The following is a 21,305-nucleotide window of genomic DNA, read 5'->3' on the forward strand; positions in this document are numbered from 1 at the left end:
CTACGAAAAAACAGTGGCAGGGTTTACGGGCGGACCCCAAACTGCAAAAGCTGGACAGGATCACCCTGGAGGGAAGCGAGGGTGGAAAAGGGAAGGCATTCTCACACTGAAAGAGTGGTACAGAAAAGGAAAGGTACGATCTGGTTCTGCATTATGCAATAGCAAACAAAAGATTTAAGGGGAAAACCTAAGAACAAAGGGGCAGATTTGAAACTCACAGCAGACAATAAGCAGCTTAATGTAATTCACAAGGCAGCAAAGATGAAGGGAAAAATTTATGAAGACTAATGTTAAAGGCATAAAAGCAATCTTTCTTTTGTACTGTAAAAGACCCTGAGGATAGAGAGTCAGTGCCATGTACAGTTAAAAAAGCCCTCTGACAGCTGGAGCAAGCAATGCCAGTGGGCGGAAGAGCCAGTCAACTGAGATGATGCTGCTCTTCCCCTTGGAAAGGCTCACAGTAAATAGGAAAAGTAGAAGCCAGACTGTGGAGAACATGAAATGGGCGTACTTCCCAGGAGGAGCCAAGGAAGCTCATAGGCAACAGAAGACTGAAGGTGAGGGACAGAGCAGCTGAAAAGGAGGTTAAGAAGCATCGTGACACCAACAGGTAAGGGAAGGCTCCAGGACAAGGCTGGGAATAAGATTAGCATAGCAGGCACACTTATAACAACAGTCCAGATTGAAGAAGGAAAGAAAATTGCAGACTGAGGAAGGAAAAGAAGTGAAATGTCAAGAGTGCTTTCTGAAACACTGAAGGTGATGATGCTGCCAGAGCAGCTGCAAGAGCTGATGCATGACCTGGGAAATTTTACATTTCAAATTTACTGTACATCCCACACTCCCACTCACTGAAAAATGAAATTTACTATTGTTTTTACTTTTGTTAATCAAGATTCACTTCCTAAGGCTACAGATGTGCATTCACCCTTTCTGGAACACAGAGTGAATTCACTTCCTCACACTCAGGCTACCATCTTCCTACCACCACCGAGTTTTTTTACATATCAAAGCCTCTCTTGGAACAACATAAACAGCTTGGCTCACTTTTGCTATGTGCTTGACCTTTCATCTCCTGACCAAATTATTTGAGTAGGATAGTAACAGCTCACCAACGGCTGCTTGTAAAGCAACCTCAACAACACATATGCACTCAGCAAGATACTGCACTGGAAGAGCACTTTAGAGCACTTTAATCTGCAGCAAGCCTCATGGAGCCACAACACAGACCTGAAAGTAACTGCGGGACCCAAGGGAGCCCTGGAAGTAATTCCATCTCACCCGAGGGCTGGTGAGGCAGTTCTGGACCTCTTCCATCTCCTTGCCCACAGCAGAAAGGTTTATTCCCTCTCTAGCACCTCCTTTCTCCTCCTTCCAGCTGGTACAATACAGCAATAGAGCTGGGCCAGGAGAATAGCAGCTACTGCCTCATAAAAGCCCCACATGTTCCTCAGACTGGAACCCCCCTGGGATGTTCATTCCTGCAGCTTCTAAGCACTGCCTGCCACTTAAGGATCCAGGAGGCTACTCTGACTTCTTTCATATGGTCCACACATTCTTTCTGTAGCAGCAGCATAAATAACCCAATCTCTAGGTCTTACCACTGGCGTAAAAGAGTCAATGGTTAAAGCTGAATTCATTCACAGAGTGAAGGGAGGTTCACATTACCCAGGTGAGCCATGACTTTATTGCCCTGAGCTCCTTAGGAACATGAGGGTACTGTGACATGTATCTGAGAGACTACCGGTCCATGAATAACTCAGCGGTGCACCAAGTCAAAAATAAAAATAAAAAAATCACATGATTCCCAATGACAATGGTCAAAAACAATGATTTTATATCTCTGAAAGCTGCATGGTGATGTTCCCTTTGTGCAAACAAAGGGTTCAGTGAGAAGACTGCTACCAACTGAACCACTAGTACTTCTTCCAACAGAACACCAGGCTTTCTTGGTGAGCATACGTTTAAGTGTATGAGACCCTTCCTGTCTAGGTTGTGAGACCATGTATCACGTAACTAGCAGTCTGAGATTTTCGTGACATGACAAGGAGATCCTCAAAGGATTACAAACACAAATAGACTGAATAGGAGCAGTATACTGTCAACAGGTGGTATTTTTTGAAACTACATACCATTGTGTACAAATAACAGCTGCCCTTCCATTATATGAGCCTGAGTAAAACTAAGGATGCTCTTGTTTGGAGAATCCTTCAGAGCCAAGTGCCCATTGCTAGGTGGAGTAATTGAATATATCAGTTCTGATGGTGAGGAGTCCTTATCTTCTGCATAGAGGTCATCAGCAGTTATTTCTGTGACTGAACCCACCCAGACCTAGAAAAACAAAAATAAATAAAAAATAAAGAATAAGAAATGCATGCAAATGAAACACAGAAGACAAAAAAAAAAAAAAAAAGAATAAAGATTTATGCTGTACAGCACTGGCAGCTATGACAGATTTCCTTATTGTCCTTCCAAATTTCTGATTATGGACTGGAATGGTTAATGCTGGCATGTGTTTTTCAGAAAACAAGATCACAAAATAAGACAAGCAAACATACACTGCATCAGTTTCAGTTTTTGAAAGCTGAAGCACAAGTGCTCTATTTGTCAAGCACTACCCAAACTCTTACAAACATAGCAAAATTGTATTTTGATAACTGAGTCAAGGAGTTCCCATCCAACACATACACATGAATATTGGAGTCATGTACTTCACAGCAGTCACAGCATTCAATACACTCCACTTTCACTAGCAAAAAAAGAAGAAAGAAAAACAGTCCAAGGACAGCACAATCTCTAATACAAATGGAACACTTATTGCTGCATTATTTCCTTTTAACAGTGCACTAAAAGCCCTTTTTCAGTGTACCAAACCACAGAGATGCTCAGTCTAGTGGCAGAGGAAAGAACCATCACCTCTAACAGCTGCTTAGCACTTTGCAAGGTCATGCAGACAGATAAAATAAATAACTAGTATTTGGGAAGATGCTACAAAACCTAGCACTTATTTCTAGTAAATCAACATGCTTTATTTATTTATTTATTTATTTTTAGCTTAAGATACACACAAACTGACAGATCCTTTTTTGAGCAGAAAGAACTGATGTTTCAACTTCATTCACATCTCACTAGATCATTTCTTATTTGGAAACGATAAGCAACAGCTAACTTTGCTCTTCATCTCTTCTGTATATTGTTAGAATATACACAAAAGTACTAAGACTAACAAAGGACAATATGTATTTGTCTCGAAGTGAAGTAAAATTTCTAAATATTCAGAATGTCCATGTCAATTCTTTCCATTCAGAGTTCATATCACAGTGTATAATCTCAAAAGTCTGAGCCTTTAAAAAACTTATACTGAGGTTCAAAACACATACTGCATCATTCCTCTCTATCTTCATAGGGCCTCACATAACAAATATTTGGTAGAAACATCATACCAAATGCTTAAAGAAGAAATGTGATCCTTGAAAAAAGGGCATTTTACTTCTGCCAGAAACAAAATCATCAGTCAGATTTTTCCTTAAGTATCAATATTACTTTTTAATAAAAACTATGGATGAAACCCTGTGGGTTTTTCTTTTTAAACACACTGGGATTTTTTCCATGACACTTCAACAGAAGAAAGATTTTGGCCTAGATTGTGGCTCAAAATATGTTCCACAGGAGAAGAGATACTAAGATGAAATTATATATTTTCTAATTAGGAAAATAAGTTTGGAAACGTATGCGTTACATTTTGTAGTAGAAAACATCTTGCAACCAGGAAATTGTTTTCTCCCTTGAAATATGTATTTCTCTGAAATGCAATTACTAATATCTAGGTTTGATAGAAGATGCCGCATGTGAAAACACAGGATGAGAACTAAGCAAAGGCTGATTGACCAAAAGCAGCACCAAATGAGTACATCAGTGTCACTAGTTTCATAATGAGACCCTTCTGACTCATGCCAGTAGCACTCAATTCAGACTATTCTGCACAGAAAATAAGACATCACATACAGAATATGCAAAAGCACAAGAAAGGACCATGCAAATGTTATTACATATGACTCGGGTTAAATGTAAGTTCGAAAAAAAATCTCTTATTAAAGGAAAAAATCAGCTTTTTTTTCCTATAAAGCCAGTGTTTATTTCAATTGTTCCAGCACACTAACACACAATGCTTTTTAAAGTACTGTACATACTGAGGTCCTCTGTGACCTGTAACATGATCCTCAAGGAATGAAAGGAGATACAAGAGCTGGAAAGGGCTGCAGGGAAGCGGACACTCAGAGTGCTGCAAATACTGTGCAAGTGGCTTATTTTCCACATCTGGGATCAAGTCCTCCTTGAAGAGCACCATGAAAACTGTACCTGAACTTCTAGGATGTAGCAATACACTAATTGTGCATTTGCCTAACACATTCCACAGACCTGGTCCAAAAAAAGGCTCATGACCCTGCCCACTGGGAAATGATCTATTCTGCTCTGCTTACAGCATTCAGCTTATCAGTTATTCCTTCCGTGCTACATACTCCACCAGACACTCTATATTCACAGCCATTTTAAAACTCTACTAAGTGAATGATTTAAAGAAAAGAAAAAAAAAACAGTGTTTGATTTTTTTTAAAACAAATCTATTATTAGGAAGATATGGCCCTCTTGTGGCAACAAGATGATGCAGTCATTTCAGAGCATCACTACTGATAAATATGTTTAAATGCAGAAATAAATGGAGCAAATAAGGCCAGGATACTGATTATCTTAGAATTACCACATTACCCTTTCCCGTCCCCACTACAGCAAACAAACAAAACATAAAAACAACAATACAACCAACCAGAATTTTAGGAGATGATGTATAAATTGCTGTATATGAATCCCACAAGCATTTATTGCTTTAATGGAAAAGCTATAAAATAAATGCAAGGATTACTAGCACGCACAACAAAAGCTTTCACTAGAATAAAACTTTCTGTATCTCATACGTTACGTTAATGTAAATACTTCAGCATGTCATAAATTCTCAGCCAAAGGAAAAAAATAAATAAATTAATTTCACTTCCTAAAGAATACCATAAACAACCCCAAAAATATTTGGTTGTGTTTCCTTTTGAAACCCTCTGTCGTGTTCATAACCTCAACATATACAATGGTTGAAGAGGAGGCTCAGGGGCGACCTCATCGCTCTCTACAGGTACCTTAAAGGAGGCTGTAGCGAGGTGGGGGTTGGTCTGTTCTCCCACGTGCCTGGTGACAGGACGAGGGGGAATGGGCTCAAGTTGTGCCAGGGGAGGTTTAGGTTGGATATTAGGAAGAACTTCTGTACTGAAAGGGTTGTTAGGCATTGGAATGGGCTGCCCAGGGAAGTGGTTGAGTCACCATCCCTGGAGGTCTTTAAGAGACGTTCAGATGTTGAGCTTAGTGATATGGTTTAGTGGAGGACTTGTTAGTGTTAGGTCAGAGGTTGGACTGGGTGATCTTGGAGGTCTCTTCCAACCTAGATGATTCTGTGATTCTGTGACACAGTGGTTTGAATAAGGGATGTTACAGATGCCCAGAAGTACCGCCTTTTTGAAAGCAATGCACAGTTTATTACTCAACATTCATTCACCACTAGCAGTGTCCTTGAGGAGCAGAGTCTGCTTGGCTAGAACATCAGGCCACCAAGTACCACCCTACACAGGAATGCCCAGCTCATCTCAGTATTTAGCAGCACTATGGAAAATCCATTTTCTCCCACCTATTTGGGATGTGCAAGGTTGCTTTGAAGAAGGATGATTTTAGTGTATTCCTCCTAGTACGTAACTCAACTGCCACCTTTATTTCAGCGTGCACACAAATCCAACATGTGTGTGTTATTAGTACACACTCACAACAAAACTAAAGCTTATTTCTCAGCAAAAGCTTACGCATGACCGGCAGAGCCACAGGCACAAAGGCAGCATCATGGCTTTGAATATGCAAACTGCCTGCACAGCAGAGAGGACCAGCTTTGGCTAAGTTCAGCTGTGTTACATTGTTCTTGTGAAGCCTGGACTTAAAAGCCATTTTTAGAAAAAGCCACAGGATGCACTGCAGTGCACTACACTGGCTCAGTGCTCTGAACAGGGGGCAGTTCAAAGCCTGCACTGTACCAGAGGGGAGACACAGAAAGAGATCAGACTGACATACATCCCCCTTGTCTGCTACTAAACATTACCATGTGCTGTACTGATATCTACAGAGTAAAAATGTGATTAATTTAACCGAGGAAGATTTTACTTTACCACTTGAATGCTTGCGAAGAGAGTTTGCCCTTCTACTGGCACTGTCTGCATAGGGTAGGGTGTCCTGTGCTGTGGGCATCTGCAGCTTATCACAGGCTTGCTGCCATCACTGTGAAGATGCACGGTATTACCACTATCACTGCTTAAAAATTACGTCTTTTCTCCTGCAAAAATGCTACATACACAACTCAAAGCTATGGTCATCTCCACAGTAATCCATTCTACCTAAGGCACACGTGACTAAACATGTAAAATTAAATGTTTGTTTTAGGTGCCACCAATTTTTAAACTGCAGCACTGGGAATGACGCAGCCTCAAAATAACCTGATGGGGAAGGGGAGAGAAAGGGGGATGAGGAAGAATGAGACAATAAAAGAACAAAAGAGCAAAAGAGAAAGAAAACAAAACCACAAAAGCACTGAAGTGACAGTAGTGACTTTTTTCATGACTGGAAGATTAAAAAGCCAGATATGGTTATTAAGAGTAAAAAACATAGCATCAGCCTACAATTTTACAATTTTCTTCAGTAATTGGCAGGGGGAAGGAACTAGAAACAAGTTAACACATGCTTTTTTTACCTCACCATATCAAACAATAATAGCTTCAGTGTCTGCAATAATACCTCAGTGACCTCTACCAGCCTAGATTTTCACTGACTGCATTGTGTTATTATATAATTAGAACGTTTTTAAAGTCTGTGAAAGTCTTACTAAGGGAACATTCCTGTTCTGTATCAGGAATACCCAACATGTAGTCAATTATCTAATGATGTGCAAGTGAGAATGCCGTTCTCTTCTCCAGTTCTGTCCCACTGGGGGTTCAGGGAAGAGCAACAGCAGGTTGCTCCTCAGACCTCAGCAAGTCTGGCCCTTCGGTATATTTAATAGCAAGATGCACAGGAGCTGAAAGCCATGCAAAGGCAACAGTAAGATGTTTGTACTCATTATCAGTACTCTTGGTACTTTTCTTACCTGTCTTTATTAACAGCCCTGAAGACACCCTAGCGAAGAACATGGAAACACAGCATTGCTCAAGGTACAAGCTGCCCAACCCCAAAAGCCCTCTGTTAGCCCAAGAGACTTCATGTATCCTTAAAGTTACAAAAAAGCTCAGTGGGCCCTCTAGATAAACTTAATCTGCTTTACACTACGGCAGCAGAAAACATTCCTCATGACCTCCTCTAAACATTCCTCATTCTTCACCCTAAATACAAATTACCCATGTACTGTATCCCTTCATTAAAACTATTTGATTTAAATCCCAGGACTGCATTCCAATGAATATTCCAATACTATTGCACTGAATATTCCAAGAGATGCAAACCTCACATTCTGCTAATGAAAGTAAATTCAATGATACCAGATTAGAAATCAACATTTTAAAATGATGACAAACATACCTGAAGAATTCTGTTAACTTTTATAACAGGAGCTTCATCATTTACTGCTTTAACTGTTACAAACACAGTCTGGGGCGAGCTTTGTTTCCACAATTCTGTATTATTTACTATAACAGTAAAATTGTCTGTCAGCTCCTCACTGTCATCGTGAATATAGTAGATTAATTCTTGTTCCACCTGAAAAATAGAACAAAATGAAAAATGAGGAAGCTAAAAGAAAATGAATGTGACATTAAAAAAAAAATAAGCATGTAAATCTAGTCATGCCCATCTGGATTTATAGCCTCAACTTTTTATGACTTCCAAGAATTCATTTGCACTCGCCTTCAAGGAAAAACGGAAAATCCAATCCCACTGTGTTTACCACAACATTTCCTTGGAGTTATAAACTGAAAATAGTGAGTAGTAACAGATGGTAACTTATTATATAGTTTTGCTTCTTAGAACTAACAAACTGAAAATTAGCTTATCATGCATATACACATTCTCTGTGAGCAAAGAAATAACTTTAAAAATATACATATTGTTTCCACTTCCCTCCTTGTTCAATCTACATACCATTTCCTCTGGTCAACTTTTTCTACAATGTAATCTCTGCCTGTCTTAGGTTTCCACAGTTCCAACATCTTTTACCTAGCGTAAGCTGCTCATTGGTTTCTTATGATTATGGCACACTAGTATGTGTGACCAGTGGCACACAAGGGAGTGAAGCACGAAAACTGTCCACCTACCTCTCTACTCAAATTGACAAGAGAGCAACTGCAGCACTCTCTCTGGTACAAAAACAAAGCTCAAACTCATGCATCTCACCACCTCCCACCGAACCCTCCCACTTGAGACAAAAATTCACATTTAGCAATACAAACAAACAAGAATCGTTACTACAGCACAGTGAATCTAAAGGCATTACCTGTTTTCTGCTAAATTTGGTTAACTTTATTCCAGGAACACGAGAATTTTCAATATACCCATGCTTTGGCTGCTCAACTAAAATAAATTCACAGCTGAGTCCTGCAAAGTGTCTACTGGAAATTTTTAGATAGTCTTCCAACAGGGCTTTTGAGCCACCTTCAATTACTGTGAAGTTCTGTACTTCCAAGGGAATCACTCTGGGAATGATGTCTACAGATATTTCTATTCCTCTCACTGTTTGGACACCATTGGTCGCATCCAGAGAAAAATGGTCATTTAGTTGGTCAGAAACTGTCTGCACATACTGAACCTTGCCCTCATCAACATCTTGCTGTGTGAAGGTCAGAACTGGCTTTTGGTCGGCACCGAGATAACTTCCTTCTGATGAAAATTTCCGAATGTATCCATGTACTGGAAGCTGTCTTACTGTGAACACAATCTCAGATGAAGAGCTGTTTTCATGAGCAACCTTAAATTTGAAAAACACACCCCAAGATTATTTAAATGGAAACACGAGAAATTATTTAATTATCTTCCGAATTTCTCATTTTTAACACCGGGATTGTCTACCTAATTAATCGGCATCTTTAGTTTGGTTACAGGTATATCTGCACATTTCTAATATATAAAAATTCTTCAAGTACACATGCATTAAATGGCATGGGAGTGTTTCGTAACTCCGAATATGTTTTGTAGATTTTGAAAGAACACACTGTGTAATTAACTAATTGCCTAAGACCTGTAGACTCCTGCTTGAAATGAAGACCTCAGCCAGCACAGCAATGTGCTGCAGCTGCCCCCTCGTGGTGGTTACTGTAAGGCTACATGCAAACAATAGGGAGGAAAGTATTAACCAACAAAATACAATCTCTTGTTAATGATTTCATATTTTTAAAATCTTATATCTAATCCTCCATGTTAATGGGGATAGCTCCAAACTGAATGAAACGAAATTCTTTCTTCCTTGGCATATCCCACCAGTTCAACTAATGAACATACATACAAATAGTTGCCACAACTAAAGCAAATACACAAGTAAAGCATCTACAAATCTTAACTTTCTCAAGCACCAGTATGTAACAGTCAAAGAATACAGTCAGTCCTTCTCTTTCTTTAACATAACTGGATTTCTTTCCTAGGAGTGGAAGCTACCTAGTGTCAGTTTCCTTACAGAATCAAGCATCCAGAACAAAGACATGCTAGTGAAAACAAAAAGAGTTAAAAACTAACGACAGTTTTGGTGAACAGAGAGAGTACAGACTGCAATGGCTGAGAAAGGAGAGAAGAAAACCCACTACAAGACTGGAGAAATGGACAACACAGTTAACTAACTTAATACAGTTAACTTACTTGCAGTTTTCCTTTACTGATTTTAACTGGTTTTCCTTCTTCAACTAAGAGATTGTTATTGTTCACAATCCTGGGTGGCCATTGATGACTTTCCAAATACATGCGAACATGTACACCAGCATCCAGAAGGACATCTTTAGCACGGACTGTAAAGTTAAATGTGTCAATAAGGTTGTTGCTGTCATCATGCCTGTAGGTCACATATCCCTTTATCAGATCAAGTTGAGTGAAGGAATCTGTCATTAAATTATTTACACATATTCTTCCATATTTTGGGAAAGTGGATATCTCATAGGTAATCTCATGATCATTTCTGATGTCTTGGTTTGTAACAGCACTTAGGTTAGCTGTTGTAACAATTTCTTCTTTTCCTTTTTGAACCAGCAGGCCCGTATTATTTGCCAACCTAACATAAGGATCAGTGGCATTAACTTCTAGAAGGAAAGATGTATAGTGCTTGCCATCTGTCACAAAGAGCACAAAACGCCCAAAATCTGCACCACGGTGTATAAACAGGACTTGCTTTTGCTCCAGGTCTGCTTGCCTGAATTGGTAGAGTCTGTGCAATGTATCATTTGTTAGCACCAAATCCCCATTGGAAATGCCACGTCTAGTGTACAGCAACTGTCCATCTTCAAAGTCAGAATCAGGATCGTGATAGCAAAGATCTGCCAAAGTTAACAATCGCTGACCATTTCTCACTACACTAAAAACTTTATCAACTACACGTACTGGTTTTTCATCATTCTTCAGCTGGACAGAAATGTTGAATCTAATTTCTACTGACAAAGATCCTGCTTCTGGATCAAAGTTTGCCCACTCCCCTGATTCTTCACTGAAAGCTCTGACAATAAATTCATCAAACACTGTCTCAGAATCATCATGCACATACATAAGGCGCTTATTACTTATATCTTCATTAGTGAAAGTGGTGAGATTGTCATTACTCTCAAATGAACCTGAAAAATTAATGAGTTTTAATTTCCCATGCTTAGGAAACTTTAAAACTTTATATTTGAAAGTTTTATTATCCAGCATTTGCACAAACAATTTTGTGCTTGTTATTAATTCTCCTTCACCTTCAGTAACAGTCAAGCCATCGTTAATCAATATAATGTTTCTGAAATCTGATTTGATGCAGACTTTGAATTCATAGAAATTTGATTCCAGATATTTTGTTGAAATGAGGAATTTAAATGAATCACATTTGTCTTCATGGTATCTGCTGATTAATTCATATGCCACTTTTTGATCAGTAATGTCTTTCTGGCTAAAGACTGAATATTTTTTCAAAGGCTGGTCATTAAGCAGCATTTGTCCACTCTTTGGTAGGGACAGTAGTTTAAAATGAAGCTCATCTTCAGGTATTTCTAGATCCACCAGCACAGCAAAAAGATTATCTGAATTCAAGTACTTCCTTTTCGATTTTTCAATTTCTAGAGGAGTATATTTCACTAAGCTGTACCTTAACCATTTCACTTGGACTGGAAACACATACTCTTCACTGATTCTGTTTCCTAAGCTAACTTTGAATTTAAATTGGTCAGTAACATTTTCCAGCTGAACTTCTTTGAAAGTGCTACAGTATCTCACACGGTTGCGCTGAACAGAGCGTTGAGAAAAAGAGCTGACTTGCTTCCACTCCCCCCTTGAATGCTGCCTTTGGACTTCCCCAAACTGGGGTGGCTCTGTGATCTCGTACCGTACCTCCAGCTCCTGGAGGCTGGCATTTGTCTCAACTGCCAGATGCCTAGGTGTGATCAGGGCTGCAGAACCCTGCAACAGCTTAATTCCTGAGCTGCTGACAACTTTGTAATCCAAAGGAACTGCCATAACACGTAACACAACAGTGTTGCTCACTTTCTCACCATCGCTTGCCCTCAGAACAATCCTCGAGTTCTTGACACCTGTGTGAACAAAGAAAATACTGCCTTTTCTTAAGTCCTCATTAGAAAAAGTAGCAATAGCTTTTCCAGGATGCTTTGAATTTTCTAAAAATCCTGCATCTGCATTCATATTTCCAAGAACTGAAAGACTGAGGTCCAGAGGATCTGTATCATTATCTAAAACTTTTATCAGGTCACTAGTCAAACGTTTCTTTGAGTTCTGTAACAGAAGAAGTACGTTTCCCTCAGGCAGTGTGATCTCAGGAGCATCGTTTACTGGAATGATAGTAATGCCAAACACATACTGCTCATTTCCTTGCAAATACAGGGGCAGAGTATTTCTGCTGCTGGCAGAAACGGAGAAATTAAAATGATCATAAGTGTCCTCAGAGCCACCATGGACATACAGAACCTTCCCTTGCCACAGGTCCTGCATAGTAAATTTATTTACCTCCTGCACAGCTTCAATATCCAATTTCAAGTTCCCACGTGAGGGTGGTTCCTTTATTTCAAAAAGAACTTGTGACTGATGGATCCCAAGTTTCTGAAAGTCTAAGTTGACTTTAATATGTTTAGATTCAAGTGAAGCTTGTCCACCCTCTAGCACAATCAAGTTACTCAGAACTAAAAGGTGACTTTTATCTCCCTGGCCCAGTGAGACAGAGCTTTCAAGAGAAATGGCAAATGTTGGGGCTGCTTTCACAGTAGGATATTTTAAAGCCATCTCTAAAGAAAGATTTGTATTAAAAGCACTTTCCGTTTCACATCCAGCTGAAATGTCCTTTGTTACCAGAACATTCTTCAGTGATTTCTTTTCTGAATTGACTTTTAGGTCTCTTAAGCAACCTTTGAAGGACCCTCCTCTGGCATATTTCCCAGACACTGACGCTAGCTCTAACTTAATCGCTTCTGATCGTGTACTGTCATCTACACCACCTACAAAGAGAGACCCCTTCAGAAGCAGCTTGCTTTGCAGAGGGAATGATTCTTTCACAGTTTCTTCATCCAATGTCAGCTGTAAATATTCTGTGCTAAATTTCAGCTTCACATAGTGCCAATGACCATCGTTGACTGGCATATGAGAGGAAAGCTGGGTTCTACTTTGATGCCTTCCAATACAGGCTTTAATCAATCCATCTTCTATTTCCATTGCAATGAAATCTCCTGCTTGTCCAGGATGATAAAGCAGCAAGCCACGTGCAGCTGAGGTTTGCAATGCATACTCCAAGATTCCCTCACCATCAACATTCCACAATGGGAAAGACACGTAAGATCTGGAACTGAAGAAACTGATGGGTTCATCTTCACCTGCAAAGAATTCATCACTGCATCCCACCGAAACTTCATGAATATTTTTAAAGCCAGGAGAAGGTCTCAGGGGCATCAGGATGTCTAGCTGATTAAATGACACGTCATCAATACATCCTCGAAAGTTGGGCAGTGCTCCAACAAGGTAAGGAATGTCAAGTTCACTAGTACCACCTACATAGAAGCCATGATCAATATTTAAGTCATGGAGAATTCCAGGCATTTTTGCACTTGTTCTATCATATTTATCAACTACCAAGGTGACATTATCATGTTCATGATGCAGTTCAACCAGATGCCAAGCTAAATCATTCAGCTGAGATCTTTGCTGAGAATGCAGTACTCGCTCCCCCATGCCAAAGTTAATTCTCAACTGCAAGAGACAGAATATTTAAAATACATCAAAATCCAATGTCGTATTTTTACAATCATATATTCATATAGTCTTAAACAGTTGATTTTCATAAATTTTCCTATTTAGCATATCATTTATCAAATGTAACTGGAAAAAAAATAAAAAAGAAATCCCATTAAAATTCTGTCTGGGTTTATCTGCCATCACAAAATTGACTTGGGTAATTGCAGAAGAGGGAATGAACTACACTCCAGTTCTGCTAGGACCAACAACTCCTGAGAACCCTTATAACAATGATGTTTCAAGAACTTGCCTTGCATAATAACTATTATTTGGAACCAACATTTTCTAAGATGCTAACAGCATTAAATCTGAAATTTTGTCCTTACTGAACCTCATGCATTGAACAGTGATCTTGATCTTAGATCTTCTAGAGATCTAAGAGGCTTCTAGGTAACTAGATTTTTAATAATTATCGTTGTAAGAAACACATACCATGTTTTGAAATTATCAATTATATTATACAAATTTTCCATTCTTTTTAACATAAGCTTTGAGAATTGTTAGAGACAACATCTTAAAGAAAACACTAAACAATAGAGGCTATGCGTTTCTTTTTTACCATAGCTACAAATCTTACCTGCAACTTTCCTGACTGTAGCTCTATTAAACAATAATCTGTCCTCCCAGCTGCAAGAAAAAGCATTCCATGTGGCTTGCTTGTTCGAAACCGCAACTGTAGGGTTGTCTGTGAGGATGTTTCTGCCTTCTTCAATGCCACAAAGCTATCACCATAAAATGATACTAAAAGAAAGGAAAACAAGCAGATTTAGTCACACATGCACAATTTCTTTTATACATATATTAAAAACTCATATTAACTCTCTATATATTTATTTATATATGTATAAAAATAGACCTCATATATTAAATTCACCCAGTTCAAGCAACTGGGTAAGAGCCCAGTGGCCATACCAGTCTGAACAAGAACTGAATATAGCCCAGTATAATATCTCCAACAATGACCACAGGGAATCATGGCAGAAGCATATTTAACATTTTCCTTCAAATACTCTCCTAGTTTCCAATTATTTTTTATTTCAGATTTTCATGAACTTGTCACAGTCCGTCTGTCTTCTAATTGCCACAAGATTTCTCTCTGAAGTATTCATCTAGTTTCTCTTTGGGCATATGTAAACGTCTTCATCTTTAAGATGTTTCCCTATGTCTCTGTCAGAGACATCCTCTGTCACCTCTGATGAGAAGACGCACAGGTCTCCTGCCACCTGCAGAACCATATCCTTCCAGATGTTCTCATCTGTCTCTTTTTAGGTTGAAGAGTCCTAGCTTGCTCTCTTGGTTCCTATATGCAGCCTTCAACCTCCTGCAACCATCCCCGCTACCCTGTTGCCCAGTGTCCTGGTTTCAGGTAGGACTAGCTGCCTTAGAGACAGAGGACATTAAACAGTTGTCTACCTTGCCCGGTCTCTCAGAGGACCCTTCTGTTGTGGGGCTGCTGAGGGTTGAAGAACAGCAAGTGCCAATCGCTACCACAACTGTGCACCGGCGGCAATATCGCACCAACCGAGACTCCCTGATTCCCATCCACGAGCTAATTCGTCAACTGGAGAGCCAAGGAGTGATCAGCAAGACCCATTCACCTTTTAATAGTCCCATATGGCCAGTGCGAAAGTCTAATGGTGAGTGGAGACTAACAGTGGACTATCGTGGCCTGAACGAAGTCACGCCACCACTGAGTGCTGCAGTGCCGGTCATGCTAGAACTCCAGTACGAACTGGAATCAAAGGCAGCCAAGTGGTATGCCACAATTGATATTGCTAATGCATTTTTCTCCATCCCTCTAGCAGCAGAGTGCAGGCCACAGTTTGCTTTCACTTGGAGGGGAGTCCAATATACGTGGAATCGGCTGCCCCAGGGGTGGAAACATAGCCCTACCATTTGCCATGGACTGATCCAGTCTGCGCTGGAGCAGGGGGAGGCTCCTGAACACCTGCAGTACATCGATGACATCATTGTGTGGGGTGACACGGCAGAGGAAGTTTTCGAGAAAGGGAAGAAAATAGTCCAAATCCTTCTGAAGGCCGGTTTTGCCATAAAACAAAATAAAGTCAAAGGACCTGCACGAGAGATCCAGTTTTTAGGAATAAAATGGCAAGATGGACGTCGTCAAATCCCAATGGATGTGATCAACAAAATAACAGCTATGTCTCCACCAACTAGCAAAAAGGAAACACAAACTTTCCTAGGTGTCGTGGGGTTTTGGAGAATGCATATTCCAAATTACAGTCTGATTGTAAACCCGCTCTACCAAGTAACTCGTAAGAAGAATGCTTTTGAATGGGGCCCTGAGCAACGACAAGCCTTTGAACAAATTAAGCAGGAAATAGTTCATGCAGTAGCCCTTGGGCCAGTCCGAACAGGACCAGACGTAAAGAATGTGCTCTACACCGCAGCCGGGGAGAATGGTCCCACCTGGAGCCTCTGGCAGAAAGAACCTGGGGAAACTCGAGGTCGACCCCTGGGGTTTTGGAGTCGGGGATACAGAGGATCTGAGGCCCGCTATACTCCAACCGAAAAGGAGATATTGGCAGCATATGAGGGAGTTCGATCTGCTTCGGAAGTGATCGGTACTGAAGCGCAGCTCCTCCTGGCACCCCGACTGCCGGTACTGGGTTGGATGTTCAAAGGAAGGGTCCCCTCTACACATCATGCAACAGATGCTACATGGAGCAAGTGGGTTGCACTGATTACTCAGCGGGCTCGAATAGGAAACCCCAGTCGCCCAGGAATCCTGGAAGTGATTATGGACTGGCCAGAAGGCAAGTACTTTGGGATATCAGCAGAGGAGGAGGTGGTCCGTGCTGAAGAAGCCCCACTGTACAACAAGCTACCAGAAAATGAGAAGAAATACGCCCTGTTCACTGATGGGTCCTGTCGTATGGTGGGAAAGCATCGGAGATGGAAAGCTGCTGTATGGAGTCCTACACGACGAGTTGCAGAAGCTGCTGAGGGAGAAGGTGAATCGAGTCAGTTTGCAGAAGTGAAAGCCGTTCAGCTAGCCTTAGATATTGCTGAACGAGAAAAGTGGCCAGTTCTCTATCTCTACACTGATTCATGGATGGTAGCAAATGCCCTGTGGGGGTGGCTACAGCAATGGAAGCAGAACAACTGGGAACGCCGGGGCAAACCCATCTGGGCTGCTGCATTGTGGCAAGATATTGCTGCCCGGGTAGAGAACCTGGTTGTAAAGGTACGCCATGTAGATGCTCATGTGCCCAAGAATCGGGCTACTGAAGAACATCAAAACAACCAGCAGGTGGATCAGGCTGCTAAGATTGAAGTGGCTCAGGTGGACCTGGACTGGCAACATAAAGGTGAATTATTTATAGCCCGATGGGCCCATGACACCTCAGGCCATCAAGGTAGAGATGCAACATACAGATGGGCTCGTGACCGAGGGGTGGACCTGACCATGGACACTATAGCACAGGTTATTCATGATTGTGAAACATGTGCTGCAATTAAACAAGCCAAACGGTCAAAGCCTCTCTGGTATGGAAGACGATGGCTGAAATACAAATATGGAGAGGCCTGGCAGATTGATTACATCACACTCCCCCAAACCCGCAACGGCAAGCGCCACGTACTTACAATGGTGGAAGCAACCACCGGATGGCTGGAAACATATCCTGTGCCCCATGCCACCGCCCGGAACACTATCCTGGGCCTTGAAAAGCAAGTCCTATGGCGACATGGCACCCCAGAAAGAATTGAGTCAGACAATGGGACTCATTTCCGAAACAACCTTATAGACACTTGGGCCAAAGAACATGGTATTGAGTGGGTGTATCACATCCCTTATCATGCACCAGCCTCCGGGAAAGTTGAACGATACAATGGACTGTTAAAGACTACACTGAAAGCGATGGGTGCTGGGACATTCAAAAATTGGGAAACACATTTGGCAAAGGCCACCTGGTTAGTAAATACTAGAGGATCTGCCAACCGAGCTGGACCTGCCCAATCAAACCTGTTACGCACTGTAGAAGGGGATAAAGTTCCTGTAGTGCACGTAAGAAACATGCTGGGTAAGACAGTCTGGGCTACTCCTGCCTCAGGAAAAGGCAAGCCCATTCGTGGGATTGCTTTTGCCCAGGGACCTGGATGCACTTGGTGGGTAATGCAAAAGAATGGGGAGGTTCGGTGTGTACCTCAAGGGGACCTAATACTGGGTGAGAATAGCCCATGAGTTGAATTGTAGTATGTTAATTATCATATAACACTGTATGTCATCACTACCATGGTTGCTATATATCATAGATGAAAATGGTGACTAATTAGAAGGTATTGGAAAGAGTGTAACCTGAGCATGACATAAATGGTATGGAATAAGGGGTGGATATCTGTCCTGGTTTCAGGTAGGACAGAGTTAATTTTCCTCCTAGTAGCTGGCAGGGTGCTATGTTTTGGATTAGGATGAGAAGAGCGCTGATAACATGCCGATGTTTTAATTGTTGTAGAGCAATGCTTACACCAAGCCAAGGACTTTTCAGCTTCTCGCTCTGTCCTGCTAGCGAGCAGGCTGGGGGTGCAGCAGGAGCTGGGAGGGGACAGACCCAGGACAGCTGACCCAAACTGGCCAAAGGGGTATTCCATACCATCTGACGTCATGCTGAACAATATATAGGGGTGGCTAGCCGGGGTGGGGGGGCCGGCTGCTCGGGGATAGGCTGGGCATCGGTCAACGGGTGGTGAGCAATTGCATTGTGCATCACTTTGTACACATTATTACTATTATTATTATTATTATTATTATTGTTATTGTTATTGTTATTATTTTCCCTGTCTTAATAAACTGTCCTTATCTCAACTCACAGGCTTCACTTTCCCGTTTCTCTCCCCCATCCCGGAGAGGGAGGGGGGAGGGTGAGCGAACGGCTGTGTGGTGTTTGGCTGCCAGCTGGGCTAAACCACAACACCCAGTCACTCAGTTTTGTATAGAACTCCTGCAATACTTCACTCTCTTCTCCCCTCTTTACTGTCTTGAACAGTAATATCAGTAAACTTCCTCATTTGACTACTCACTGCCTTTGCCATCTCCTTTATTACTGAACGGCACAAATTGCATGAGCAACTCCTGCAGAGCTCAGCTGTTAACTTCTCTCCTATGCAAAATATCGTTTACCCCTTCTTCCTACCTTTTAATCTAAAACTTAACACTCAGTGACATTTAGAACAACTAGATATGAAGTTGCAGAGAGACAATATTTTTCACTGACACTGGGCAACAGTTTGGTGTTTAAACTGCATTTCCTGAAAAAGAAAAAAATAAATGTAAGCTAAAGCTTTTGCCTTCCACAAAACACTTCAGCATCAGAATCCATCACTGAAGGTGGGACTGGAAACTCAACATCAGCCTAGGCAGTGATCCAACACCAAAGGAGATCTTGGGCCAAGACCACCTACTGTGCCTTGGCGTGATTTCTGCTTCAGTACCCACCAAACTAGGCAGCATGTTATTACAATATGGGAATCAAGTTCCTCTTTTAAAAAGATTTCTGGCTGAAACCACATTATGAGTGACCTCAAAATGACTCTGGTGCCACAGTTTTAGAAAAGGGGACATTATGTCCTGAGCCATCTGATGCCACTTGTACCACCATGGAAAATAGGTGGAGTTCACCAGCAATACCATCCCCGAAAGCTCCCTTTACACTGTAACACATGCATTCAGCATATCATACAGGAAACAATTCCTTCGGACTGCGTGGGCAGACAATCCATTTTGCAATATCAATCCACGCCCCAAAGGGAAAAAGAAGGGTGGAAGCAGCTGAGAGTAAGAGTTTGATCTAGTTCAACCATAATTTCCCTTTGTGGGTATTTATATATACTATATATACAATAGAACAGAACAGTTCAGTTGGAAGGAACCCTCAAAGATCATCAAGTCCAACTGCCTGACCAATTCAGGGCTAACCAGAAGTTAAAGCATATTGGTGAGGGCATTGTCCAAACATGTCCTGAACACTGACAGGCATGGGGCATCAGCCACCTCTCTAGGAAGCCTGTTCCAGTGTTTGACCATGCTCAAGGTCAAGAAATGTTTCTTAATGTCCAGTTTGAACCTCCCCTGCTGCAGCTCTGTGCCTATCCTGTGCATCCTGCCATCAGTTACCAGGGAGAGAGACTGGCATCTCCCAACACAGATACACAAGGCCTCAAAAACAGAGGTCAAATCACTTGGGACACAAATTTAAAGATCTGCTCAACCTGAGTTACTGGTTAATTTGTGGTCTCCATCTCCTTTCTTTCTTCACTAGAGCACACTCCCAACTCTGATTAGAAAAATCACACAGGGGCTACAAATCCTTCTTAATATTTCCATCATGACAAGTTACACTTATATGAAGACCGTAAGTTTTGAGAATTTTGTTTCAAGTAATTTTACTGAATATTCCTGTCCAGCTCCATCCATAAAACCTTTTCTTAGAAGTAAACACAAGAAGCCAGGCCAGACACAGCAAAAGGCTTCAGAATCACAGAGCAAGGGAGTCTTCACTCTTGTTACCTAGAAGAACCATTAGGCTGGCTCTTTAACCTTTTGCTCAGTTTCTTTTCTCTGCTGCTGAAAAAAATTACTGAATTCAGCTACACTTTGAATTATTTTTCTCTTGGTTTCTCTCCTCATTGTGCAAAGCAATCAAAGCCTCATCTCTTTTCCATTTCCAAAACTAATAACCTCCAAAATGTACCTACAAGAAACAAACTCAAACTCACTACACAGTTATTACGTGTGCAGTGCGCATACATCCAAAACCAAAATCAAGACTAAAGACCTAACTGAAAGACGCTATTTTTTCCACATTTTTCTGTATTTCTCATTACAGACTCAATGGCACATGTTCTCAGCAATGTATAAGGAAGAACTGATCTTGGAATCACAATCCAATGTTCACTTCGTAACTGGAAGTAATTTAATGCAGGCTTCACATTGCTCAACACCTTTCAGTCTCCACTGTTGGCAGAAAACAGCCAAAGCTCTGCGTATCTCAACCATACCCTTCCTTAGCACCCTTGTACCCTTTCTTCCCAAAGAAAGTTGTAAGAGAAGGCTTAGGCTTGGACTTGTAACCCAAAAAGGCTTTTATGGTTGTGCCACAGAGGTTTTTAAATTCATGTCAGTTGAAAAAGAGGGGCATTTTTAGATGCTTTCCCTGCCACCTTTTGTATGAAAATCTTGAAATACATGATTTGATCTTTAAGCAGAAAAGAAAAAGACAACACGAGAGTATTTGGACATTTGGAGTATTTTCATACACGAGAGTATTTGGACAATGTTTTTGTCTTCAGTGTGTTCAGGAGGTATCGGTAAAAATACTTTCAGGCTTTATGAAAGTACAGCTTGAAGCCCCATTAAATGCCCTCAGTGACGCAACTGAAGTAAACAATGAGAGACACCTTTAGTCCTAACGTGCTTCTGCTGTAACTAAGATGAAAAAATGGGAGTAAAAAAACACAACGGCCTGGCAAGGGAGAGCAAGAGAATGGGCAGCACCAGCACGCAGGGTATAAAAAACAATGGTGCCTTACTACGTCTTACCGTTTTGTTTTTAATTCCTGGTATTGGATTGCAGAGTTGTATCAACAGATGTGATAAACACCAAATATCCCTAGATGCAGGCTGAACTGCTAGTTGTACATTCTGCAGGTCCCAACCCTTTCTTCTATTAAGCTAGAGGTAAAACAGCATGCAACCTCAAACATAGATATAATAGGAAGTCTCTACCCCGGGACAGAATTTGAGTGATGGATGCAAG

At 41.1% G+C, this 21,305-nt stretch overlaps 1 protein-coding gene across 1 annotated transcript in view; it reads right to left on the reverse strand.

The window, feature by feature from the left end:
- Positions 1-21,305, reverse strand: part of LOC118251429 (chondroitin sulfate proteoglycan 4-like) — a 41,366-nt gene that overhangs the window by 15,201 nt on the left and 4,860 nt on the right. The window contains exons 2-6 of the mRNA XM_050716577.1: positions 14,105-14,268; positions 9,916-13,482; positions 8,564-9,034; positions 7,654-7,830; positions 2,133-2,331 (exon numbers count right to left, since the gene is read on the reverse strand). Of these exons, the coding sequence (XP_050572534.1) occupies positions 2,133-2,331; positions 7,654-7,830; positions 8,564-9,034; positions 9,916-13,482; positions 14,105-14,268 (4,578 nt within the window). The remainder of the gene's footprint in view (positions 1-2,132; positions 2,332-7,653; positions 7,831-8,563; positions 9,035-9,915; positions 13,483-14,104; positions 14,269-21,305) is intronic.

The sequence above is a fragment of the Cygnus atratus genome, chromosome Z, assembly GCF_013377495.2.
Source record: "Cygnus atratus isolate AKBS03 ecotype Queensland, Australia chromosome Z, CAtr_DNAZoo_HiC_assembly, whole genome shotgun sequence".
Classification (NCBI taxonomy): domain Eukaryota; kingdom Metazoa; phylum Chordata; class Aves; order Anseriformes; family Anatidae; genus Cygnus; species Cygnus atratus.